This window comes from Salminus brasiliensis, chromosome 4, assembly GCF_030463535.1.
Source record: "Salminus brasiliensis chromosome 4, fSalBra1.hap2, whole genome shotgun sequence".
In the NCBI taxonomy this organism is placed as follows: Eukaryota; Metazoa; Chordata; class Actinopteri; order Characiformes; family Bryconidae; genus Salminus; species Salminus brasiliensis.
The window spans coordinates 36598717-36626141 of record NC_132881.1 but is presented as its reverse complement, the minus strand read 5'-3'; the positions used below and the strand labels follow the sequence as shown (position 1 = coordinate 36626141).

Below are 27425 nucleotides of genomic sequence, written 5' to 3'. Positions count from 1 at the left end.
AAAAACAAAAAAAATCCCTATTTCTTCTATTTTTGCCTGTCTGGCACATCAAGATCATCCAACTAATTTGGATGACACACAATGCAGCTTTTAAATTTCCATTTCATTTACTGAAGATAAAGGTGTATTCAAAAATTACAATATCTCACCCATGTTTTCTTTTGGCTACACTTCTGTAAGTCGCTCTGGATAAGAACGTCTGCTAAATGCCGTAAATGTAAATGTACTAAATTAACCAATTCAGTTGGCGATTGGGTTGGATTTCACTAGACACACCCTGGCAGGGTTAACTACGAGACATCCTCAATCTAAACATTACTTAAACAGAACCTGTCTGGCAATGTGAAGCAGGCTAAAAGGTCTCAGAAAGCAGCACACGATACCATGTTCAAATAAGGTTAAAATACAGATGCAAGTCATTAAAATTCACATTGCTAAGGCTAGGACCCACATTGAGAACCACTGTCCACATATTATAACTTCTTTACAGCACTGTATGTGTCTTGGAATTCATTTAGTTGTTTAAATGAGATTCATAGGATTCCCTCCCATCAATCTAGTGCAAACATGACAACAACAACCATCTGCGTGCCTTCAAATCAATAATCCTGTACTTCTTTATCAACACTCTCTTACAGAGATTCCTTTTGACTGTCCACTCTTATAACCTGCCCTTCTGTCTCGCTCTTGTAAGCGTGCACACACACACACACACACACACACACACACACACACACACACACACACACACACACACACACACACACATACAGGCATGCACACTCTCTCTGACAGAGCTGATCTAGATTACAGTTCTCTAATGCAACGGCAAACAGCGGTGCGGTGCAGCAGGGCGAGGTGATGGATGTGGGTGATTAGCACACACAAACGTATCTGCCAGAGTAAACTCCAGACCTGGGCGTGCGAACCGGAGACCGTCAGCTGCTATCAGGCCCTTATTGCCCATGGCAAGACTAATTACGCTAATTAATGGGCCCGACGCGATAAACTCAACAATTGCCCACCTGTGTCTGCAGGGTTTGAGAGAGAGCGGCAACAGACAGGGAGAGAGAGTTGTAGGCTGCTTTGTGCAGCGTCAGTGTCCGCAAGAACATGTACAAGAACATACAATAGCTCAACAGGTCGGTCTGTCTGTCTGTGTCCCCGTCTGTCTGTCTGCTTTGGGTAGCAGAACACTTGTAGAATATGATCACTCTTAGGAAATCAGTGTCAATTAGGATTCCCTTAAGATTTTTTTTTTGTTTTTAATTTAATTGAAAGGTTCTTAAAGGAACCGACTGTGCTTCTTCTATGGCAACGGACCCTTGTTGCACTTTAATCTTTAAGATAATAAGAGATACTGCAGTGTAAGTGTCTCTTACAACAGCCAAAGCCAAAGGGTCCGCACAAAACAGCTTTGCGGGTTCACGCTCTAACAAGGCCCCACTTCTGGAGGTAGAGGAGTCCCATCTTCCTCCCCTGATCCCCAGAGCACTTAACGATTCCTCTCCGACTGTGACTTTAATGTTTGACTGACTCCTGACATTATTCACCAGATTTGCTTTTAATGTCACTGCCTTAGGCCTGCATGTCTGAGCAGCACAGGGACAAGGAGAGTCTTGTCAGTGTGTGTGTGTGTGTGCGCGTGCTAGCGCACATGTGTGTATGTACCTCCACAGGCCTTTTTCTGCCTCTTTTGTCCCTCGAGTCCCAGTCATGTGACTCTCCCTGACCAAGCCCCCTGTCCCACATCTCCTATCAGTGCTCTGAGAGCTGTTATCTTGTTCTACATAATGACAAATAAGTGACAAGCCAAACACTGGCACATTGAGACAGGCTGTGTGTAATGACGGCAATATAAACTGGTGAATACAGACAGGGGAAAGAGGGGCTGATAAGAGACAAGCTATTAATGAGCCAAGGTCAGGGGTCACGAACTGTACTAAGGGGTGGAAGTCACCTGACATGACCGGCACACTGGGATTGGTGGGAGTTATTGGTGATGTGAGTAGAAGGCGGAGCTGCGGGACGAGGCTGGAATGCTTTCGCTAAAGAACAGTGTGTTTGTTTGCTGTCGTCAGGGGAGTGAAAACAGGAGTGCCCGAACACACACACACACACACACACACACACACACACACACACACACACACACACACACACACACACACACATTCACAAAAAAGTCAGTGCCTTGTGCTCTTGTGAGGATGAGTGTATGAGGATTATGTCTAATATACTGTAATTAATTACAAAAAAAATATTTATGAAATATTAAAGAGAAAATGATGTATAACGCCATTTATCTGGTGTTATTATTATTTTTTTTTATCTGTAAATACTGAGCTCAACTTTGGAAGCACACACATATACACAATTTCAATCCAGCCTAGTTTATCTGATCAATCCTTTATTAAATAAAATCAGGTCAGCCACTGGTACAACTAAACAAATCCATAGATAGCGTGATGCGGCAGGATGGGGCCATGGTAACCTCTCATGTATGTGGTTTCTGAGGCTGTATGCCAGATACACCGATCAGCCCTAACATTAACAACTATTACTATGTACTCTTCCCTCTTTGTGCCGTCACAACAGATCTGACCTGCTAAAGCATGGACTCCACTAGACCTTAGAAGGCGTCCTGTGGTTTCTGGCACCAAGACATCAGCAACAGATCCTTTAAGTCCTGTAGATTTAGCGTTGGGGACTACATCAATGAGCCTTAGGTGCCAATTATCATGTTGCTGGTTCACCAGTTGTCTTTCCTCTGACCATTTTGGTATGTACCTTCCACTGCATACCAGAAAAAAACCCACAAGACCTGCCTGGCATTTTACAGAGGCTCTGACTCACCATCATAATTTAATCACTAATGTTATGGCTGATCAGCCAGGCCACCTGCCTTTCTCTGTTTATGAGAAATTTAGCGAAAGAGTGATGTGTGCAAATGCCACAACTCTAACAACTGTAACAAACAGGGGCTAGTTCCTAAACAGTTCCTTAAGTCTGATGAAATTAGACAAAAGATTCATTCAATGTAACTCTGCACTGTTTAAACAAGATCGGCATCGAAATATATAATAAATACATATAAACGTAGCTGTGACAAAAAGTCTGACACTCTCACATCTACAGGCAATTTGTCCTTAGACCTGTCACGATAATCGTGTGACATTGTGTAGGGAAAGAGTGCAGTGAAGTCACAATTTGCAAGAGCCAAGACAAAAACTCCTACAGCTATCCTGACCACCTTACACCAAGACTAGCAAGACTCACATGACTTTATTCCAACACTGGAAATTTGTCAGTGCAAACAAGAAAAGTTGTTTGGTGTAAAGCCGACATTAGTTTTAACAGGTGCGATCTAACCCCCATGTGGAGGTTGCACTTTAGTCTTACTAGCTTTTACTGTGAGTCGTTTATGTGCTTTGACAGGCACTATGAGAGTAATAAAAAAAAAACACTGTAATCAAACAACTGTAAAAAACAATAAAAATAGACACGTTTAAAAGGTAAACAGAAATATCTGTCTGATTGATTAAAAAAAAAAAAAAAAAAAAAATCATGGACGTTGTTGATGTAGGAATGTGAGATTAGACCTGACCTGCTTAATTAAATTAGGTCACATTTCATCCTTTATTGGTTTATGCCTCGCTTTTGCATGCTGCAATGTTCAGAAAAAGGACAAAACTACAGTCAGAATTTAGCCTTCAAGCTGTGAACGGCATCCTTTTGGTCCATTCTTTAGATAATTGTACTATAGTGGTTACTTTTAAGAGATTACTTTTTTCTTAACATATTTCTGGGCACGTTGGCAGTGATTTAGAGATACTGTATGATGCTTGGACTAGTGAGTATAAGCTTTTATTACAAGTTTAAATTAGCCTGGTGGCTCCTGGTTGATTTGGTAGATTTGGTCTAATGGGAAAACTGAAAAATGTGAAGTTTGGCGAAACCATCGCTTAAAGGGCTTTTTTCATTACCAGGCAGAAGGCCATAACTACCCATAACCCACAGCTAGCTCTAAGCAGTGTGCTTTTCATTAACCCTCCCCCACATCCCACGTGCTAAAACAAAGGATTCCTTTCAGGGGCATCAGAAGAGAGACAGATACAAATAGACTCATGTCCATCTGACCTGACCTGCCACTGCAGAGCTTATACACGTCTTAATGTTATTCACTGACTGTAATGATTAATGTGATGGCACTTAGGCCTCTGCTGTGTCACTCTGAGGTTGACGGGTGTCCAGCTGTACAGGGAGATAGTAGGCCAGACACCTCGCCTCATTCTTTCTGCTGGGGCAACACTTAAGACACATCTATCTGGCTTCATTAAACAAGCGTGAGATCACTGCTCTCAAGTGAAGAGTGCGGGAAAAGTACAGTGTGTTTTGTGGTGAGAATAAATAGTCTCCTCCAGGTCACACACACATGCACGCGCATACACACACACATACAGACACATGCACAGGGACACAAACACTCCATCTAATGCTCAGCACACTGGAGAGCTACTCATCTAAATGGGTGACATCATTCAGTAGTTTCAGAATGGGACTGGAGGGAGTGGTGGGGCAGAGAGAGTCATAGAGGAAGAGAGAGAGCATTGAGATGGATGGAGCTTGGGATGTCACACGGACAGTGACCACCATCACAGTGACATCACCTCCCTCAGTGTCCTTCTAGCATCTGAGTACACAGTAATAAAATCATTACAGTGTCATAAAACACCTCTAAATACAGCCTGAGTACATAATACTGTGACTATACAGTGTGCACAGCTTACATTCCTGACCTTATGTCCACAAAACACAGGCACTTCTGAATCTGCACTTTAGTTGAGACCCTGAGACTCTTTCTGACCACAGGTCCAGGCTCCCCAGACCTGGAGTTTATGCAGAGCCCAAGAAAACAGAGAGCTGTTTCGGAGGGCTTTACCAGGGGTCCCGTGCTGAAGTGAGTGGCAGATGATGGTAAACAAATATGGAGCACCTGCTTTAAACTAGAGCCCTACATATCACTACAACAATGTGCCCCTTAGTGAGGACAAGGGTTGGGTATTTGCGGATTGCAGAACCCGATAGCAGTAACAATTCCCTGAAACAATTTAAAGAGATGTACTTCATCTAAAATAAAAATAATAATAATAATAAAATAAACAAATAACTCGCATTGTATAATTGTTTATACCATTTCATAAAATGAATGTATGATATTGTTTTATTATTACTCTCAAAACACTGTTTCCACCTTTTTGGGCTTGTAAAGCTTTGGCTGTCAGAGAATTGTTTGCTTTGTCAGCTGTGCTGAGCCTTAGCTGTTTCACAGATGTACAATTTGAAGGTTTAGCTAACTATACAACTTGAGCTTCATCTAGTTAAAGTGGCTTACTAATTTACTGGTGTATTCCAACTGTATGACAGAGATTGTTTTCTTGCGGTTAAAATAGTCCTTCGCATTTTCTGACAGAGCTGTTATAGAAATGTGAGAACTGTCTATTGCTCCATATATATATATATAACTCCTATAGCTGAGTTGTAGAACTAAACTCAGCTGTTCTCAGTCTCTTGGAGCAGGCCAGTTTTAATGAGAAAGTATAACAGAAATGAAATATGCTGGGAAGTAAAATCAGATCACATCTGGTCATGCTGGGGATGCAATTTAGTGACACGCTACATAATTCGGTCAAGGTTTATCCATATACTACCCGGACACAAAACACATGTTAATGCCAGATGTAAACAGGCTCGTACAGGCTCTCTATTTTTGTTCAGGTTTGGATTGATCGCATACATTAGCGTTTCATTACCTTTAAATCAACTAGGCGGTGATGGTTAAAGTTGGGTTACTGATCGGAAGGTTGTTGGTTCAAAACCTGTGGTCTGCTAAACTGCCATAGTTGGGCCATTGAGCAGGACACTTCACTCTGTTTACTCCAAGGATGCCGTAGCATGGCTGAGCCAGTACTCTGAATCCAGATGTCATTCTTTTTTTGGCAGATGCTCTTATCCATACCAACTCACGTTTAAATCATGTTACTCGGGAAGGTAAATGCAGCGCTAGATGTCTTGCTGGGGAATTGCTGGGGAGTTACCCACCACACTACACCAACAATACAATGTGATCACCAAATTCAACACAGAAGAAATGAAGGTAGAGACGTCAAACTGAGTTCTACCCAAGGTCACATGCCAATGCTAAACCTCCTACAGATGATCTACCAGGCGGGCATCGGCTGCACTGGCAGGGGAAACAACATGGGAGGCCATGGACTGGGATACAGGCCAGGCTAAAAAACAAGCCCTATTTGCTATGGGTCTTTCTCTCTTTCAGGCAGGAGGTCAAGTTGATCATAAATGCTGATGATGAGATAAAATCATGCCTGAGATGACTAGAAAAAAGTCCCTTCTACCAAAATCCAGCAGGCCACATGGCTCACCAAGCCAATGATGTGACTAATCTTGTGGACTCTATTATTGGGACTATAGATATGATCATTTTGGCTGTGATGTTATGCATTTACTGAGTCACTATCACGTCATGTAGCATATCAGCTTCATTGGAATTCAGGACGTCTAGGCTTAGCCAATAAAATTTATCTTTGCATTTCTGACTAACACCAAGCATTGTACTTGCCAAGATGCAAAACGTTTAGATGTTCCTGTACAATTGTCCAGAAGAAAATAATCATTTTACTGCATTTTACCGATTCCTGAGGAGAATCAGACAACATCCAACCCCAGTCAAGAACCCTCCAACCCAATCATGGTCTGGTTCCTGGAGTGAAGCTCTAACCCTCCAAGCCTGTGCCGCATTGTTCTAATCCCTAGATGTGTGGAGGGCTGAGGACTGAGGGATTGAAACTGAGCTGTTGGTTTAGCCAGAGCCATTCCTCCATTCCCATGGCAGCACACTCCACTGTGTTCACTACACACTGTCTCTTCTCTTCTCCTTCAGAGGGGAGTTACTCTCCAGCTCATCCTCATGAAGCTGTGCATTTTGGTAGATGTACGCTGAAGAGTTCCATGCACTCCTACAGCACTTCACAGCCATTTTCTTTGTCAGTAAATGGTGAAGAAATCACAGTAGGTCACCTCTGACCCCACCTGCCCTCACTTTTTAACCTTAAACCTCCAACCCATGCCTGTCTGTCTAGACTTGGCAAACACTTACACACAGGTCTGGAGCCATTCACTCTTTAAAACATCTTTTTCTCTGTATATGTATTTTGTAGACACTCTCTCTCTTTCGCTCTTCTTTCATCTCTCTGTAAAGAGACCTTGGAATTGCTAAAAGGAAACAGCGGCATCCACAGGTCAATGTCGATCATCTCTCTTGGCCTCTCTCTAATGTCCATTACCAGTAACCCAGTTAGTGTGAGAATAAATAGAAACTCCTTCCTCCAGTCTTTCATTGTCCTCTAAATTCCCACAGGCCAATTTCTCCATTCAATTTCACCATTGATTTTACACAGAGGAGACTACAATAAAATCATACAATGACTCCGCTAACTGCACTCCCTTTAGATCAATCAGAATATATCACTAGGGCAGGCCACCCAATAACAGGGATCACTACGCTCAGAAAAAGATAACCTGCCCTATAACACTGATGTGCGTCAGTGCTTGGGACGGAGAATTCAAAAGACTTTGAACTTTCCGTTAATTATTCATTATCATTTTCCTCACAGATTTGTTGAGGCATTTTGTGATTTAATATTTGAGTGGCACAAATGATCAAAACTGTTTCTTTTTGTTGTAGTTTGGCAAACTTTCAATACTTTAATTCTTTATTTAAGTAATTTCAGACTCCTGCAGACGGCGTTGCACAGGAATAATAGAGCTATACATACTGTAAGGTGTGCAATGGGATTCATAGACTGAGAGGAAGTGGTACAATGCAGTGAATGTCTCGTTCAATGTGTGAAAATGGGTTGTAAAATAATGGTTTAGATGTTAATAATTGACAAAAAGGAGCGATTGCTTTTAGGTGTGCCAAAGACCATAGTGTATAGTTAGTAGCTGAATTAGCAGGTGTATCGAAGCATGCAGTCATACGGGTCTACCAGCAGTGGCAAAAATCACGGTCTACAGGAAATTCTCGTCATATTGAGCAGAAGTGAGCAAGTAAGTCCTCTTGCGTGCCACTCTGCTCCATATGTTCATAAGATGCAGTTCCCTGCGGAGTGTTCTTTTAGAAATTGGTTGTTAAGGACCTGCAGTGACCTCTAGAAGCAATTCTTGCCTGGAAGTAAAGCAACAAGCAGTGAAAACTGACAGAAACTGGAGACTGGGATTTTTGTCACTGCTGGTAGAACCATATGACCGTATGTAAAAAAAAATCAGATATCCGTGATGGCGCTCAATTCCTAAACTTCCCTAATTTTGATACCATATTTAATATCTGGTCTGAATCCAACTCAACCTGCCCAATCATGGTGTGGAGATGCCAGAGATTGTATTCCCATCTGGTTCTAGTGGACATTTCTGTTCTTCTGTTTGCATTTGTGCATGTGTGTTAAATCTGCCATACGCAGAATGAGTGAGCATACAAAATGTTTTTGGGAATAAACGTATGTGTTTGTGTGTGAGTATGTTTATGAGTGTGTTCCACAGCTGATTGGCGCAGTCGGTCTGGCTCCAACACCAATGTTGGCGAGAAAGGGCCAAATTCCACACACTCGTGCCTTAGCGCTTAGGCTTGTCAGAAACCAAAATCACACACACTGCTCTGTAGGGTCCTGCTCTGTGAATTTACAGCTTGTAACACATTCTTTAAAGTTCAGCTCACACGTGGTGTGTAAATGGGCCAATACAAGAGCACACGTCTCCTGGTCAGAGGTGTCAGTGTTATGTGGACAAGAGCAGCCTTTGACCCATAGATGGGACACCGCACTGAGACATGACCTTAAAGTGTTCAGCACCTAAACAGGAATTTCAAATGGACAGCATCGACCGACCGCCAGCAGACCTCAGACATAACTAAAGAGGGCTGACCGTTACGTATCCTTTGAGATCACCTCACATAAAGAATTCCTGCTATTTTCTATGTAATAATGACTATAAAGGTTTAAAATAAACTAGACAAGCATTGGACATTGTATTTATTATTCTGAGAATTCATTATTAATGATATGCAGCATCTCAGTTATTTTTGAGTCATTTACAGCTCTAGCCATCATTTTAGAATCAAAATATTTCTTAATTTGTTTTTTGCCTCCTGGTGTCCTCCACTCTTAAAATTAAAGGTCCTACAGAAGGTTCCCCTGCAATGCCACAAAAGAACCATGTTTGTGAACAAGATCTGTGAGTGTGAAGAACCTTCTGAAGGCTTAAGAAATCCTCACCTGATGTGAAGGTTCTTCATGCTAACACTTTAACAAAAATGGTTCTATAGGGAACTAAAAGTGGTTCTTCTATGGTATCGCTTAACCAAGGTAGCTATCTAGTAGTATGATAAATACACCATCATATCATCAGTTTAACATGATGGTCTGATACCGATCTGATGCTAAATCACTGTGCATTCTTTCTGGAAACCACTGTGTAGATCTGCACAACAACACAAAGTCTTACTGCCCCTTGTAATGTGTATAACTACAGTAATTACACATCCTGAATCTACGACACAAACGGTTGAAAAGGCAATAACTGTCAGATCACACAGAGGGGCAGTTTACTGGTCATGTTTTCTATCAGATCTAATGCTGATAGGGTGGTGTTAAAGTGGCTGAGGGTGGTGTGTGTGTGTGTGTGTGTGTGTCTGCATGTGTGTTTGTGTCACCCGTGTGAGTGCTCGTCTTTCCGTGGCCCTGTGCAATAACCCCACAGATGGTCAGGGGTGTTTCAGGGCTGTCCATTTGATGGAGAACAATTGCTGAGTGCTTGATTGCTCAAGAAGCACAAGGCGTATCTGACAGGGGGAGGGTGTGTGTGTGTGTGTATATGTGTGTGTGGGGAGCCTGTTTAAGTTTAACTAAGCTGTGTCTCTTCTCTCACCTCTGACAATAATGTGGCTTGTAGCAGACACTACTTGCATCAAATCAAATTTTATATACTCCTTAATGGCTTTAGATTTTTGATTCATCACAGGTGGCAGCGCGAGAGCATGCTTTGCCTCCTCTTGCCACGCTGCTGCTCAGCCATTTCTCATCGCAGGCCTGACGATTCAGGATTATATACTGGAGACAGATGAGAGCAAAAGTCATGCAGTGTAAAAGCCTAATAAATCCACCTGTCACTTATGCAAAGCCATGTAAATGGAGATAGCTGATTAAGACACAGTCATTTAAAAATAGACACACGTGCGTGTGCATACACACACACACACACACACACACACACACACACACACACACACACACACACACACACACACACAGGCCCCGCCTCACACCAGCCACTGGAGCAGTTTATCAAGTAATTATTGTTTGATTACAGCGTTTCATTATCTACACTGATTGAGTCAGCACTGACGCCAAAGGTCAAGCACCATTAGCACGGGCCATGCTTCGGCCCCCCGCTGGCGTTCTGAAAAGCCTAATTGTACATTCATTTGTTTGAAGAAGAGGACACGGAGAGAAAGGCTGCTATGGAATATTAATGCTGTTCTGCCTCGCAAAGGCGTGATGAGCAAAAAAAGGGGGTGGCACGTAGTCTAAAAGCACCAGGGGGAATCTGCCAGTGTTGGTCCATACAAATGACCGAAGGGTGTACCGATTTCAGTACAGCATCAGAAAACCTACAAATAAAACTTCTGAAACGATGTTTAGAAGCTTAACTAGGTTTCTAGCAGGGGGGGTTATCTGATCAAGGCATCTGAGCACATTCTATGACACTAAAGTAAGACGCATGAACCCACTCTCAAATCACTGGGTCTTATCCTTTTTGGGGGCTTATTTTCTTTTGATAAGAAAAACAGCCTGGTCAGCTCAAGCTTGACCAGCAGAGGATACGTTTTTGTTTGAGTTTCAAGGTTTAGCTTGTCTACAAGAATGATCGACCTGACCAAGCTTGTCGATCGGCATGAACAAGCTAATATAATATAATCTAATATAAGAGTTCTATACAATCAAGACATTTTAAGCCAAAAAAATTAATTTGGTATTGGTGTATTGGTAGACTCTTTAAAATACAGATATTAGATATAAATACCAACAAGACATTTTTAAGAAACAAACTACCTAATCAAACAATCTTTCATAAATGAGCCTTGTAGATGAATTCCATAAATCAATAATTAGGCAACATTTTGGCAGGCACTCTATACATCCAACCACCGACCCACAAATGATAACTTGACCAACAGAAACACTTTAAAATGACTGAAGTGATTTTACATTGATGTCCATTGACAGGTGTTTTTTTTCTTTCTCCTGAAAGGTTTTTGTTTGACAATATAACATATTAATAAGAATTTTAAGTGAATTATAAACTTCAAAATAGTGGTTAAAATCTTTAACATGACGTGTCAACTTCACATCTCGTACATTATCAGAGAGAATATGTTCGCTCACAGAAACTATCAATCTTTCATTAACACTGAGATACCATCAGAAAACAAACTTTACCAACCAATTAAAACGTGTCTTTCCTGCATTAACCTCACAGCAGTGCTTCTCAGTAGGTGACAAAGTGAACAAACATCACACGACAGCAGTGACTCACAGGTGAAAATGTAACACACCAGATATGAGATATGAGGAGAAAGGAAGTGGAGGCCATACCTGGGAGGAAAAGAAATCTCCAGCTCGTGTAGACGGTCCTTGAAGACAGACAGCTCTTTGTCAAACTCTAATAGCTGTAAAGACAGAGCACAGGACGTAAAGGGAGTTAAATGCCATTTCTTAGTATTAGTGGTCCAAACATTTGGCGTACAGTGCAGCTATGTCCTATTGTCACCCAATTAAACACACTCGCTAAACTCGATAAACACAAACCAACAGGGGGAGCTAAGACAATAACTGCTAATTAATGCCAACTTGTCAAAAAGTGCTTGAACCCCGCTAATTGCTCCTTGGGGCCATATTTACTTTTATTTGAGCCGTAAACAGGGTTAACAAATAAGCAGGGTGCCTCTATATGCCATCTCTTAGATTTCAACATTAGAAAAATGTCGGTTTTACAATCAGAGAGGGGGTACATGGGTGTGACCGGTGTGACCATCCCATGTATGGGTATGTGTTTGTCTATCCTTTGATACTGTGCTCTATGAACACACATGGCAATAAGCGTGTTTATAACACTCGATTTGGGTGTGTGTATGTGCGTGCAGTGTTCATCAATCATGCTCCCTCCCAGCTGCACGCACTCTGAGGGAGCTGAGCTGTCTGAGATGCAAGGATGACTGAGACAGGCTAAAGCCATTAATCAAAGCTGAGCAGAATAATTAGCCTGTGTGTGTACACATTAATTATGAGAGAGACCAACAGGTACAACTGACACCTGCATCACTGCCTCATGTGCGTGTCTTCTGTATGTGTGTGTGTGTGTGTGTATATACTTGTGACAGCTACTAGAAAAAACAAATGTGTTCTTGTATTTGTTTGCATAATGGTTGTGCTGGTCTGCAACGCAATTGGTGTTGTTGCTATGTGTATGTTTGAGTGTGTGTTATTTCTGCAGGCAGTGAGGTGTTCAGGCAGCCTGTGTGGTTCAGGAGGGCAAATAAGAAGCATTCATCACATTACCAGAGTGGACAGACCCCCCTCTCCCAAGTTACATGCTTGAGTACATACATGAGGCTTTGTGTATGTCTAAAGGAAGAACACTCTGACTGTACAGCATGGATGTCACTATCAATTATATTAATAATTGTGTAATATAACTATTATTTTGTGAAATAAGTGTGTAACCATTTTTTTAAAGAAAAATAGGCATAACTGAACATAATATGCGGAGCCTTTCACCACCCAAATACTTGGGTACACTGTTTTTTTCATTTCCTTTTTTAATATAGCAAAAAACTGTAAAAGAATTTATTAATCAGGGTATCTGTAAATGTACTAAACTTGTTTATTTATTTAATTTTATCTTTAATTGTTTCCCCTTAATTTATTCAGTTTAATTTATAAATATTTATAAATCTTCAGCTATCACACAATGCTACCTAAGCTGAGAGGGTAACAGCTAGCTTGCGCTTCCTTTACACGTGGAGTCAGCGGGCTTGGAGGAGAACACTAATTGCAAATTGTGTTACACCAGCTAACCCACCTAGAGAGAGGCCAATTTTAATTAGACTGATGGTCTCCTGACAAAAGGCTAAGACATGTTAATTCCTTTATGCATTTATAGTGCACAAACCTTCCCTTTGTAAGCAACCTTTCGTAGTAATTTTCCACAAGCACCTTCATGTGAATTTCAAATGCTACACTCAATTCCCATATACGGCTCCTTCATATACAGTTCCACAACAAATGAGTTATTGCTATTCAACGGTAACTAACTGGAGGTTAATTGGACTGTATGCAGTCCAAGATAACTGCTGATACTACAAGGCTCACCTTTTGTCGTACGGATAGAGCTATAGAACTGTCGAAGGATCAAGTTCAACCATAGACGTTGCAATAATTAGGAGTTCTCCTAACACTTAACATGGCAGCTGTTTACAGATAAAGTATCGCCCATCAACAAGAAGAGCCAATGGAGCAGAGGAGAGAGTGGATGGGAACTGGCTATGACTAAATTGTGGGAGAAAAAAAGAGCTAATGTGTGCTAAAAGCTCCCCCTTGAAGAGAATGCTGAGACTGCTGAACACAGCCTTATAATGGCCTGCAGACACCCTGTTTATCACGCAAACTGTAAACTGATCACTAAGCTTATTCACCAAGAACGTAAATTTGTTCAAATGATCCTGTTTTATTATAGAGTAATTGAATTTAATGGAGTGATCACAACAGCTGAAATGTGTGTGTGTTTGTCTTGAGCAACACTGGACCTAAGAAACTGTGTGGAATTTAGGCACAGCATTCTTTCAGGCAAGCGGATAGGTAATGCTGTGAAGCTTTTTTTTTGTGAGGAGTGTGTGCGTAAAGCAAATGTTAGGTAATTCATTTAGCAGCAGTGGGACAGACGGGGGAACCTGAGGGTTGAAATTTCACACTACATTTCATCATGGCTCAATTAAGCAGAATGATTTGCTGGTCTGGTAGGTCAGCAGTAAAAACTGTGCTTCATACAAGTTCAAGGGCTTGCTGCATTATAAGGCTTGGGTAGTTTGTCAGCTTGCAATGACCTTGAGGTTCTAAAGGGCTATGGAGGAGATCACAGGGCCAGTGCAGAAGACAAGGGCCCTAGATGAGAAAGTACCAAGAAGAAGAAAAGAGGGGGGGGGGGGGTGTCAGCATTGCCTCAGAATTCTCACTTTGCCTCAATAGGTTCCCCCACGTAAATCACGAGGGCTTTGATTACTCTGGAGCTGTGCCTTTCTGCAAAACTGCAAAGTAAAATGTCCCCAGGCTCCCTGCTGGACGATGCTATGTCCCCTGCCATAATTGTGCTTTGATTTATACTTTGTCAAATACAGCTCTGACAACACCTGCTGCCATTAAACGGCATCAATAAGAGCAGGGTGAGAGGTCATTTAATTTGATTTTTACGCGGCACACTTTGCCTTCATTGCGGTGCCGATATTTCCCCCACTTTTATGATGTATTCATTATTTTGTGTCCAAACGATATACTGGCAGCTCAAACAGGACAGAGCAGAGAGAGGGTGGACATTGATCACCTCCCAAACATTGCGTTACGTTAATCTGCCCAGCATGCATCATTGTTAATGTGATTTTAAATGAAAACTCATTTGAAAAGTGTATAAATGAAAGACAGAGGCTTCATCCTTTACAGGAGTGCTTGTTCTTTAATCATATATTATTTTAACCATATTCACATTTTGATACGCTCTGGACCTGCATGGATTTGTTTACCTCAATAAAAAGCATATTTTCTATAGAATTTGATATATACACGTTCATTTTCACAGCTTCTACCACTTTCTGATTCTGACTTTTGGAAGCAACCTGGATTTATACTACACATATTGCCAGGGTTTCTGTATCATTTTCATAATAAATGGATCAATAGAAATGCAAAATGAGAAATAAAGTGCCCCAGCACTGAGCTGTGGAGCAGTGGAACAATGTTCTCTGGAATGATGGTGCTCCATTCAATACTTTGGGGATGAGATGAGAGACAAGGTGAGGTTCAACATCCTGACCTCTGCTACACTCCTGTAGCTGAGTGCATTCGAATCCTCACTGCAATCTAAAAGAAAGCCTTCTCTGGACAGTCACTCCAACAAAAGCAGGATAAACTATTTTTTAATCCCCTTGATTAAAAATAATAATTAAAAATGAATGAGCAAGTGTCTCAATACTCGTGTCTATATAGTATACATACAATCCATTCATAAACCCACCTGAAAACGATGACTGTGTACAGACCATAGCCCTAATGAGGCCTCAAATCATTGTGAGCTCAAATGTATTGGGGTGCTCAAACTTTTTATATAATTATATTTTATAATTAGTACAGTAATTCCTCAAAATTTAAAAAAAGTATGCATCATCTTTACCTTCATGAATTTGGGAGCTCTGTTCATCTTCTGCTCACTTCACTATTCACAGTGACAGATATTTTCACCAGGGGTGCCCAAACTTTAGCACAAGCACACACCGTCGGACTGCCCGGCATTCCTTTATGCAGTGTTCAGATAGGCCGACATTCATAGAGTGTGTTTAGCCTCGTCCGATTGCAGCCTGTGCTAGGGTCACTTTAGATTAGCGGTGAAGCTGCTCCGCTGCTTAGGCCACCTGACAGGTAAAATATGGATCGGTCCGGCGCAGGAAGGGCCGTGTTATTTATTTATTTGGATTCTTAAAAACTCTTGCGGTTTGAGCAATGCAGCGGTGGAGGACGCGAGCAGCATGAGGAGTGTGACAGAAAAGTTCATCACTCACTCCACTCCTCCCCTCCCTACCGAGCTCTGCTCTCGTCCTCCCGTCCCACCGGCTGGCCAGCTACAGCAGATAAAGTTACAATAAAGAGATACTGAAACAAAATCAATGGGAATGGGACAGGAAGGGAAGAGATGAGAAATTGGGTGGAGGGGTGGATGGGTGGTGGAGGTGGGGGGGCGGGGTGCACTCAGTGCAGCGCTTGGCTCCTGAACGCCTCGGCCGGCCACAACGCACACATACACGCGCACTCGCACACCCTCCCCCTCTGCTGCTGCCGCGAGCCCTGCGCCCCCTCGACGCAGCGGTCCTCGGAAAATTTAATCTTCCCAAATCCTCATCAGAGCTCTCCATCCTCCGTGCCTGACAGCCACCCGGATAATTAATTATACAATTTCGATGGGAATATCGACTAAACAAAGCTATTAATCATAGCAAAAGTCAATAGGCATGGACACATTCAATCATGTCCCCACCAATGATTACTCCTCTCAAAATACAATAATTATTTTCAAGAGCTGCCTCGAATTAAATTTCTGTCAAGCTGGTACAAGTCTAGTAGTTGATGAAGGATGCAATGGATTTTTATTTATTTATTTTTTATTTTTATTTTTTTGGAAAGGGGGGGGGGGACATTTGTCGTTTTGGAAAGGTAGTTTGTTTTATAAGGCTCATAAGACAGTGTGTTTAACTAGACCATGACCATCAGATTATCTCTCATGAGCCATTAGGTCATTTATCTAACAGCTCTCCAGTCAAGCGAATGAACACACACCCCTTCAACCCCCCCCCCCCCCAACCACCCACACACACACACACACACACACCTCGAGCTGTATATAGAGATGAAGCTAGGACTCACACAGATGTGTTCTCTGTAAGGGGTGCAGGTGAGGGTGAGGATAGCCTCCAGCTGAGGTGAGGTCACACTTACAGACTATTTTGGACATTAAACTGACCTCATCCAGAAGATGAAAGGGTGCACGTCCGTTCAAACGTACGTACGGGATAGAAAAGGACTTCACATCTGCACCTACAAACACTTCCTCACAAAGGAACACATGATGTGCTTAATTGCCTTAATCTAACCCCCCAAAAAACCTCAAAGGCCTACGTGGGCCTCCTTGACTTTGCTTTCTCAATGTCTCTCTTTTACTCCTTCACGACAACATGACAAATGTCTTGAGGGTGCCACATTCTTTCCTCTTTAAGGAACCTAAAAAAAGGTTCTAATTGGGTAAAGCAGTATGATAAGAAGAAACTACACAACCTACCAGCATTCCATTGTTTTCTCTGAAAACGTCCTGGTTAATATAGTTAAAAAGCTTCTTTTCGAGTTGCAGCACAACCTACGGGAACACAGAACCAAGACTGAGTCAACAGCACACAAGATAACATGACCAACATTAGAAAGGAGAGGTGTGTGTACACTTCTGAGCTACAGTAATTAAGGAAGTTCCATGTATAAACACAGGCCAAAAAGTGCTGAGCAGACTAGATGTTAACTGATCTACAGTTATCCAGGCCATCCCACCCCATAATATTTTAACAGTGTAGGAAGACTGCTTTCTTGGGGACAACAGAATAAAAAAGGGTCAATGCTTGAAACCAAGGTCAATAAGCAGATATAAAATAGTGTGTGAGTGTGTGTGTGTGAGTGTGTGTGTGTGTTTACAGAGTACTCACCTTGCGGTCATTGTCCGACTCTCTGAATATGAGTTTGTCCACCTCGTTGGTGTCTGCAGCGCGAACTGTCTGCATTGTGGCTGTGGTGCACAGACTCTGCAGCAAGAGAGAGAGAATGCGATCAAGAGAGAGATAAAACAATTACATAATCATACATCAATTACAATAAAAACAGCTGCTTCAATTAAATCAATATATTCCTGGTCTGTCCTTAAATCTCTACAGCATTTAACCCCTTAAACCCTGGATTAATAATTCAGTTATTAGTCCTATAGCAAAAGCACTATTGTGTATTGTGGATTCTATTTTAAGACCTATGAAAATGATTTTTTTTTATTATTTAAAAAGAACATTCTATTGCACCAGTTTCGCATTTGGACACACATGATAAACTTTTTAGAAGACGTATCTTAATTATCATGAATCACTAAGTTGCTAAGGCTGTGTTCAGAATTGTAGAGCATATTCTGCCCCAAAAAAATCTAAGCTGTAATGGTGGTTTTAAGGCTGGGAAATTCAACGCCACACCAAACTTCACACTAAATAGAAATGAACTTGCATTGCATTTGGAGGAGAATATCAGTGACTAGTCCTTAGTAACATACAGCCCTGTGTCTACCCACAGGTGTAATTTACCAACACCCTTTCAGATTGTTTCTCTTAAGGAAAGTGACATAGGAGGAGTGGAGCTTCTGCTACTTCTGGATTTTATTCAACTTAATCCGCAAAACCCATGTCTTATCACAACATTTTGTCTCACCTGTCTTGGGCAGGCTTTTTACTAGATTTTGGAGCATTGCTGTGAGGATTTGATTGCATTCAGGGTCCAAAAATGGATGAAGCACCATCGTTCCAGAGAACACAGCATTGAGCTGTGGAGCTTCAAACTACTCTCTAGCCCAAGCCTGGCAGTAGGCATGGTGCCATTAGGTTCATGTTTATCTGCTCCAGAGAGTCCTATTCCAGTGGCTGTATTCCTCTACAAGGGCTAGACGAGCTGTGTGTGTGTGCATTTGCACATCTGTTTCAGCAAAGGGTGCAACTTATAATAGCTAAATGCGTTTATTAGAAGCACCATCCACAAACATTTGGATCTATAGTGTCCTTGAGCTCTCATAACGTCTCCCAGGGTCTCAGGCCTTAATTACATTGTTAAGGCTATGACATCATTATTAGGAAAGGCCAGGTGATGCAAATATCACAAGCTTTAAACCTGTCCTTACAATCAGAAGACATGGGTTACTTTAAGCAGCTGCCTAGTGCTCTGAACATTAAAAAAACTAATTCCCACAAAGCAGGAGAAGGCTATACAGAGATAGCAAAGTGTTTTAGGTAGCCGTTTCCTCAGTTCATAATCTAATTTAGAAATGAAAGTTAGCAGGAAAGCTGGAGGTCAGGTTGAGGTCTGGAAGTGAAAGAACTGCTCATAGGAACATTAGAACAAGATTCCCTTGTTTGGCTGCAATGGTTAGCAGACTCTGGTGTGTCGAAATATGACCACAGTAATCAGAAGGAAACATTTTCTGCAACATTTTCCTAAATCATTAACCACACACAGCTATCAAGAAAACAATTCCTTAGACCATGGTCACAATAAATTTTCCTGAGCTAACTAGCACTCCAATAAGTTACAGAGAAAGTTACCTATGCTTAGGACCTTCCTGTAGCAAGTAGTCCCTCATACACACACACATATTCAGAAACCACCCAAATTACACCCAGTGCATTTTAATGATTCTGCAAAACCAGGACCAGAAAAAAAAGCCCACCAACAACAACAAAAAAAAAACATCATCTCCATTCGGGCCTCTTTATGTAGTGGTATTGTACTGACCCCCGAAGACTGCGTGCATGGCTAAATTCCCTTTTGTCGAGTCTTTTAACAATTAGTTAAACATTCGACCATCTGTGTTTGAAGACAGTTGAATGAGGTAAAGCCAGTCCCGCTGGTTCCCATCCCACAGGCCTGATTGAAATTCAAAGCACAGATTAGTTAATCAGGTCAAGCCAATATAACAGAGGGAGAGAGAGAGGTGGGGGGAAAGGACCCTTTAGAATGAAATGTCACAAACCGGGCCAGAAAGCCCACAGAGCCGCACTGCAGATTAAAACAAACAGCGGCGGAAAAAGAGAGGAGCAAACCTCCTTCCCTCACTCCTTCTTCCCCTCCCTCCTCTCTCCATTTAGCTGCTTTCTAAAGCCCTAACAAATCGCTCCATCTTTCGCTCATTTGGGTCCAAGCGGCAGCTCAGGGTGCTCCCCTGGCAGCCTCATACTAATGCGCTTTACTGGGCTTAAGCTGCTTTGTGCAATGAATAAGGGCAAGAAGGAGCTCCCAAAAAGGCCAAAGACAGAGATACTCTCCCCATCAGAAAGTCATTGTAGCCACACAGGCTCAGACAATGCTGGGAAATTCATTTTTCTTCTCTAGTTGTTTGGAAACGCTGCTGCAAAAACTGTATTTCACTCGACTGGTAACTGTTGATCACACCACAGCAGACTGATCAGTGAAAATAAAGTTTGAGGAAGCCGAACACAGTTTGAAGAACAACAGCTAAGATGAAAAAAGGCCATAGGCCAAAAAAAATGGTATCTTATTCAAATGAGGCACTCCTGTTAGTGATTTCACCAAAGCTTTGGCTTTTCTCTTTCTTCAACAGAAACCCCCCTTCTGTCGTCCTCTCGGACCGGAGAGTCAGCCAAGCAGAAAACCCTGGCGATTTGAGAGCGGCAAGAGCACCGGAGACCAGCACCACCTCATTGAAATGAAGAGCATCCATTTACGAGTCCAGAAGCACCAAATCCATTCATGTTTAAATGATTTCTATAATCCATGGGCTGCAGGATCCGCCCAGCGCTGATGACAGTCAGTCACGATTACATGTAAAGAGCTTGATGGACAGTGTCTCCTCCTCCAAATGTACGAGCACACGCATGAAGACACACACTCACACACTGTCTTTACAGTGTCACGCAATCTCGCTCACACTATTTGTCACCCCCCTTCTAATGAATGCATTCATCTACTTTGGGTTGCACCCATTGCTGACACAGATGTACAAATACACACTAGTCTCTGTGGAAAGGTATTGCCAATAGAATAGGACACTCAAACAGATCAACAAAAACCAATTGGCACCATGCCTGATGCTGATCCTGGTGATTGTAGTGGCCATTACATCACAACAACCCCTTCAACACTTCTCAAGCCACTCCTTCCCTTGATGAGCGTTGTGAAATCTTGTGTTGTCTTGTTGCAGTATAAAGTTTTTTTTTTGTTTTATTTTGTGGCGATTCACCGAAAAAGAAGAGGTTGATCACATTCAATCCCACAGATGCTCAATTGGATTGAGATTTGTTGAATTTGGAGGCCAAGTCAACATCTTGTTTGAGGAACTTTTCATGTTCTTCAAAATATTTCTGAACATTTCAACAGTGTGGCCCTTCGGCCCTACCTTGGACCATTTTTGGTTTTGGAGTTTTGGATACGCTCTTACCCAGTCATCTAGCCATCAAACTCTTACTCTGAGTGGTTAAGCCTTCTTGTGTTGTTTGAAAAGTGAAAACTTGCAGTGTAGAAGGAGACAGATGCCCTTATTCATGTGTTTACTGATTAAGATTGACCAGTGAGTCACAGGATGCCTCGCTGTCATGTCCAGCTGACTGAGCACTGCTGATCAATCACAGACTATCTTCAAGCATGAGTGTATGTGCAGGTCACAATGTGTGTGTGCACGCCATTCCTTATTTTGCCTAAACATTACTAGTCATGTGATTCTTCTCACCTTATATAAGTTCCATCATAAATTAGAACCTCATGCTATTGCTTATAGCAGGTCAGCACTGGTCCTGGGCCAAGAGGGCCCAGGTGCTCTCTAATCATATAGGCAACGGAAACAGCCCCCACACTGACCTGAGGACAGCTGCTGACCATTCGTTAACCCGTCCCAAGCAGTTAATTGTGGATCATGCATGCGTAATACCTAAAGAGAGTAATGTGACCGGGGGGACAAGGGTAGGGGTGGGGGTAGTGGTCTCGGGCACTCTCTAGCAGCCGCAGTGGGAGCGTAAACAGAGAAGTCTCTTACAGCTGCTCCATCAAAGGGCAGCTTCTAAATAAATTACATCTGCACACAGTCACTGACCTCCTTAAATGATATTACCATAACTCATTTGAGGGCAATTGGGCTTTTCATTTGATACTCGAGGATGAAATGAACAGTAAGAGGAGGTGGGAGAGGTAAGAGGAAGAAATAATTGCAGCTAGAGTTGCTTGAAAAAGCTTTCTTAGATCATTGACAGATCAGCCATAACATTAAAACCACCTGCCTAATATTGTAAAGGTCCCTCTTGCGGCTTCAAAGTGGCTTTGACTTGTCAAGGCATGGACTCACAAGACCCCTGAGGGAGTCCTGTGGTATCTGGCACCAAGATGTAAGAAGTAGATCTTTTAAGTCCTGTGTGTCGTGAGGTGGGACCTCCATGGATTGAATTTGTTTGTAGAACGCATCCCACAGATGCCTGGAGGCCAAGTCAACGTCTTGAACTCTACATCATTCTCTTTCTGAGCAATGCATACCGAGAACACTCCACAAGACCTGCCATTTAGGGGATGCACTGGCCCATATGTCTACCAATCACAATTTGTCCCTGGTCAAAGTTGCTCAGATCCATTTTTCCTGTTTCTAACACATCACCTACTGCCCAATACATCACAAACTTTGGTGCCAGGTGGCATTTTAACAAGTTAATCAATGTAATCCACTTCACCTACACTGTTTTTGTATGTTTTAATTGTCATGGCTGATTGGTGTATATCCAAGTTGCTTTAGGGGTGTCTACAGGCACCCTCAAGTGAAATACTGTTTAAGACTTCAATGCCACTTCAGATGTAAGATTAAATTTGCAGCATGTATTATTAACAGTTCATATTACTCTAATGTGTGTGTTCATGCCAGTTTCCAACTTTTTCAACATCCTTTTTCTCTTCATATCTTAGAATTAAAACTAACAATGTAACAATTAAACTCACTAACTAGAATTAAACTACCATGTGTGTAAGACTGTGACTCATTTCCTAAACAGTCTGGAGTGAAATGCACCTGATTACTCATATATAAGCATATAACTGTAAGCTAACGTATAGGTTAATTATATGCAAATGACTATACTTAAAATGTGCAACTTAGTTTATGTTTATGGATGGTACATTCTGAAGCAGACGATATTGATATGCTACATTACTACTCGATTTAAAAATGAAGTTTTCACATGTTTTCACACCTGCACTTTTTAATTTGGTTAAATCGGACTCTGGTTCGTTTTCACCCTTCGCGTGGTTCGTTTGCGTGGGTGTGAATGCAGTAATCACTCTCGGCGGTTGGAACTAAGATGAGTCTTATTAAATCAGTCGTACACTCAGTACCGTCCAACTTCTATGTGTGTATGGATGTGGTGTTTGGATGTGCAAAATACTGCATATTGCATTATCAACTGGTATCACTAGCAATGCTAATCTGGGACAATATTTTGTGTACTAACCTACCAAACTCACCATATTAAGATTAGTATATAGGACATTCCTCATAGCACCACTGTGAACAATACAACCGGAACGCACCCACAGTGTTATGACAGCAACAATACGTGTGTGGTCTGCAAATCCAGAGCAGACTGGTCTTCTACTCAGTGGGCACTAAAGCTCAAGGTCTGGACAGGCTGTGAATGAGGTTTCATCATTCATCAACAGAACATGTCCAGCGCAAAGCCACCTACACACCGCACATCTCTGACCACCCGGAGGGCACCAGCAACTAGGACAGCTCAACAAAGCTGCTCTTCATTAGTGATTATAGCCTACGGCTCTTTTCTCAGCATTGGACATCAATGCTCTTAAGCTGTTACAAATGAACACACCGAGTCAGCTGTGAGCAGTTGACAGGAGTGTGTGGGCCAAGCTGGAGGATGGCTGAGGAGCAGTTTTGGGAGCATCCTGCTGTGCCTGATGCTCTTAAGGGAGATAATCCTATCAATGGAAGAGAAATCGCTGCTCAGTTACAAATGCTCTGACCTACAGAGAGAGGTTAAAGTAATGTGTCCCACAACAAATCCCTTTCTGAGAACACACATACACCTTCTGCTCCCACAGCCACACACAGCTGGAGGGGCTTTACTGAGGCCAGCTCAAAGACACTGCTCATGCAAGTAGTGCCAAGCCTAAGCCACACTTGTGCATGCATGCACATACACATCAGTGCTGTATTACCATTCTTGTAAGGACTTAAAATCAGTATTGGCATATCAGGGCTCAGAACCAGTCCGAGGAACAAAAACATGACCTGGAAATGGTGAATGGCAAGTGGTATTTTGTTAACTTTGTATTTGTGATGAACTTGTATTCATTTGAACTCTTTATTAAAACATTATTTTCTTTCTGTGAAGCCCAACATTATTTATGTCTTGCCTACAAGTTCAATCGTTTCTGGATCCACATTACAAATCATGTGTTTTTATAAAGCACATCATTTTATATTATATCTACATTATCAGCTTTCCAATTCTACTATTACACATAAAATAATAAAATACAATATTCTAAATCTTTTGTAAAAGAGATTAAATTAAGTTTATTTTTCCTTTTTTGTTTAATTTTATTTTATTAATCCAGTTCAGTCCAATGAATATATGTATATGTATAATTACACCCTTTTACAGAGCAATGAACTTTATAATATTTTAGTTTGAGAGATGTATGATGTAAGCTTTTTTGGCATATCATAATCCCAAACATCTCCCAAACTAAAAAATAAAAAAATTTAAGTTAATTGCTCTTTAAAAGGGTTTAACATTAATAATTATTACATTATTAAGCTATTACATATCATAAAATGCATAAAATGGCCTAAAAACTAAAAATTATTTCTGTAACAATATAAAGTCCAGCAAAAATAGCTATTGTGACAAGCTTACATGTTGGCTGCAAAAAAGAGAATGAATGCTGACACGCTTAAAAAAATGAAATAAATTGCAAAAAATAAATAAATAAATAAGAGACAACCTCTAAAAACGGCCTTTGCTTGGGAAATAGTTCTGGTACCAACTGAACCGGGTGTAAGCCATGGAGAAAAGGAGGCTGTTGTGTCATGTCCAAACAGTGACCTAAACTGCCATTCAAAGCCGAGCACTGCCTTTGTGCTCTGGTCACCCCGTCACAGTGCATTTTCTTAAAGACTGGCTATGTTGTGAATAAGACCAGAAGTTCCCAATTACCTGACTAGCATTGGGCTGTGAAGCAGTGGAACTGTGTTCTCTGGGATGATGATGCTCCATCCAATACCGTTAGGATGAGTTAGGGAGTTAGGGGTTAAGGTGAGGTAGTGATCATACAACATCCCGACCTCACTAACACTCTTGTTGCTGAATGTAATCAAACCCTCACAGCAATGCTCCAAAGTCTAGTAGAAAGCCTTCCCTAGACAGTTGAGACAGTTACTCCAACAAAACCACAACGTTTGTTTTTTAATCCCCTTCTTTTTGGAAGAAACAATGAATGAGAAGGTGTCCCAATATTTTTGTCCCTATAATGTATTACAACATTCCCACAATCTAAAGATTACAGTGTGTGTTTACAGCAATACTTGTTCTACCATATAATGATGTTCTTTGTGCTTCAAGTCTCTTGACAAACCAGTCGTATTTCTGGAATGGTTGGTGAGGACAAGACATTCTTAAAGAACTGAAGCGGGGAACCATGGTGTCCTTTAACGCTGGGCGCAGGCCTACACTGCAGAAGGTAGCTTATGCTGCATTGAGCTGACCTCTGAACCTCAAAGCCTCTTCTTCGAGTCTCCTCACATCACTCAGACATGACACTATTGATTTCCAGCTCATAATTCCTCATGCCACTGGTCATTGCTCTGCCATTACAGCTCTGTGATGAGCCATTGTGAGCATTTAGGGAGCAGAGCAATTAGATCCCGATTAGAAAGGGAGAGGGACGGGGGGGGGGGGGGGGGGGACAGATTAAAGTGCGGAGGTTAGAGTCTGCACAATACACTGCTTTTTCATTCTTATCGAATGAAGCCATTCATATGATGCTACTATTGCAGAAACAAAAAATAGGTCAAATAATGCTGAAAACTGATCTTTACCATGTCACTTCAGCTATGTTCACACAGCAGGTAAAGTGGCCCAAATCCGATTTTCTCACCACATCTTCTTAATGTGACCAACATTCATCTGAATAGTTAATAGTGCCAAAAAGCAATGCCTTACATGAGGTTTCGGTGTCATCCTCGCCAGCATCACAGTAGCTGCCGAGAGGTTACGAAGGCTGACAGCTTGGCTCATCACCAAGAATGTGTTTGAGCTCACAGGGATTCAGCCAAAGTCACTTTTCTTAATTTTTTTAAAACTTTGCTTTTAAGCTTTTTATTTGACACTGCAGCCACGACCTCCTGTGGGCACGTTCGGCCATTTCTTTAGAAGCAACACGCGTGAGAATGTGTAAAATCTGGTAATATGACTTTTCCGCATTAATCCACCTGCTTCTTTCACTTTCAAGTACAGTTCTGTATCTCACAGCTTGTCCAGAAATGCACGTAAGCGCATCCTTCTTCTGAGATGGCTTAAAGCACAAATTCCACTTGCCGACTGTAGGGGGAGCCCAGGAGTAAGAAATAATTCTTGCATAATGCTGCTTTAATGTGTTTTAACATACTGCAATCACAATGTACAGCCATATTAAATCACAATACAGCCTTTTCTCCATATTGTGCACATCTTTAAGAATTCTTCTCTGTCAGGTTACATGCCAGCTTGGCATTTAGTGCCCACATTCATGCTGGCATCTCCACGACATATCATTATTTCACAATGTGGCCCATAGCAGGGCTGCCAACTCTCTCAGTGTACAGTCCTGGCAGAGACCAACTTTTCCTTCAGCTTTCCACCTCAATGTACATTCCTCTACACTCACACTCATAAAGACATCTCCTCCTGGCCTCTAAAATATCCAGTGATGGCTGGAATGAACAGAGAGCATAGATTTCTTACAGAATGTGCTGGCATCTCTGTTTCCCTCTATACCAAACCTTTCTGTTAATACTGGCCATTCCTGATGAGCATTAATTGGATATCCTGACAAGTGATTCTGACTTCCCTCATATGAATGTAGAAGCACAGATTATATCTGGTAATCTGTGGTAACCCACTTTCCATGCTAAAACACAACTACCTCAACTCAGTAGTTAACTACTAGGAGGAGTATTTGAGCAGGGAAATCGCCAAACCATGCTGGACAATGGTCCTCCAGTACAAGAGCTGGATACCAAAGTTCCATGTTACAGCCCTTGACACCACAACAGCTTCAGAGAACCCAGCCAAAACATCGTCAAAACATCAAACTTCTCCTGCCCACCCTCCACACAAGCACATCATGGATCACACACCTATCCTTGAGCCCCCTAGTGAGGGAAAACGATACAGAGTTGCTGAGGGCCATCGAGCAGAGAGGCGCTCTGGGCGGCCACGTAGGGGGAGCGTGGGTGTCAACGCTGGATAAAGGGGCATGCGAGACAGAGGGGAATGCTGCCTATTCATCTTGGCCATTGGAACATCTGGGAAACCCCTCTAAAACAATGGCTGGCAGCGTGAGGGGAGGCACTGCTTCTCTCAGCGAGCTCAGGGTCCAGGACAACCTCGATTGGCCTCCCTTGCACAGAATGGACAGGCCACAAATCATCTCAGGACAACAGGGGTGGGGGGGGCCAGTGAGGTGGTATGT

The 27425-nt window shown here is 42.0% G+C and overlaps 1 protein-coding gene across 4 annotated transcripts in view; it reads right to left on the bottom strand.

Annotated features, from left to right (window-relative positions):
• The window catches only part of inpp5a (inositol polyphosphate-5-phosphatase A), a 185771-nt gene that overhangs the window by 9500 nt on the left and 148846 nt on the right, over nucleotides 1-27425 (bottom strand). For all 4 annotated transcript variants that reach the window (XM_072678262.1, XM_072678263.1, XM_072678266.1 and 1 more), the window contains exons 10-12: nucleotides 17642-17737; nucleotides 17230-17304; nucleotides 11730-11803 (exon numbers count right to left, since the gene is read on the bottom strand). In XM_072678262.1, the coding sequence (XP_072534363.1) occupies nucleotides 11730-11803; nucleotides 17230-17304; nucleotides 17642-17737 (245 nt within the window). The remainder of the gene's footprint in view (nucleotides 1-11729; nucleotides 11804-17229; nucleotides 17305-17641; nucleotides 17738-27425) is intronic.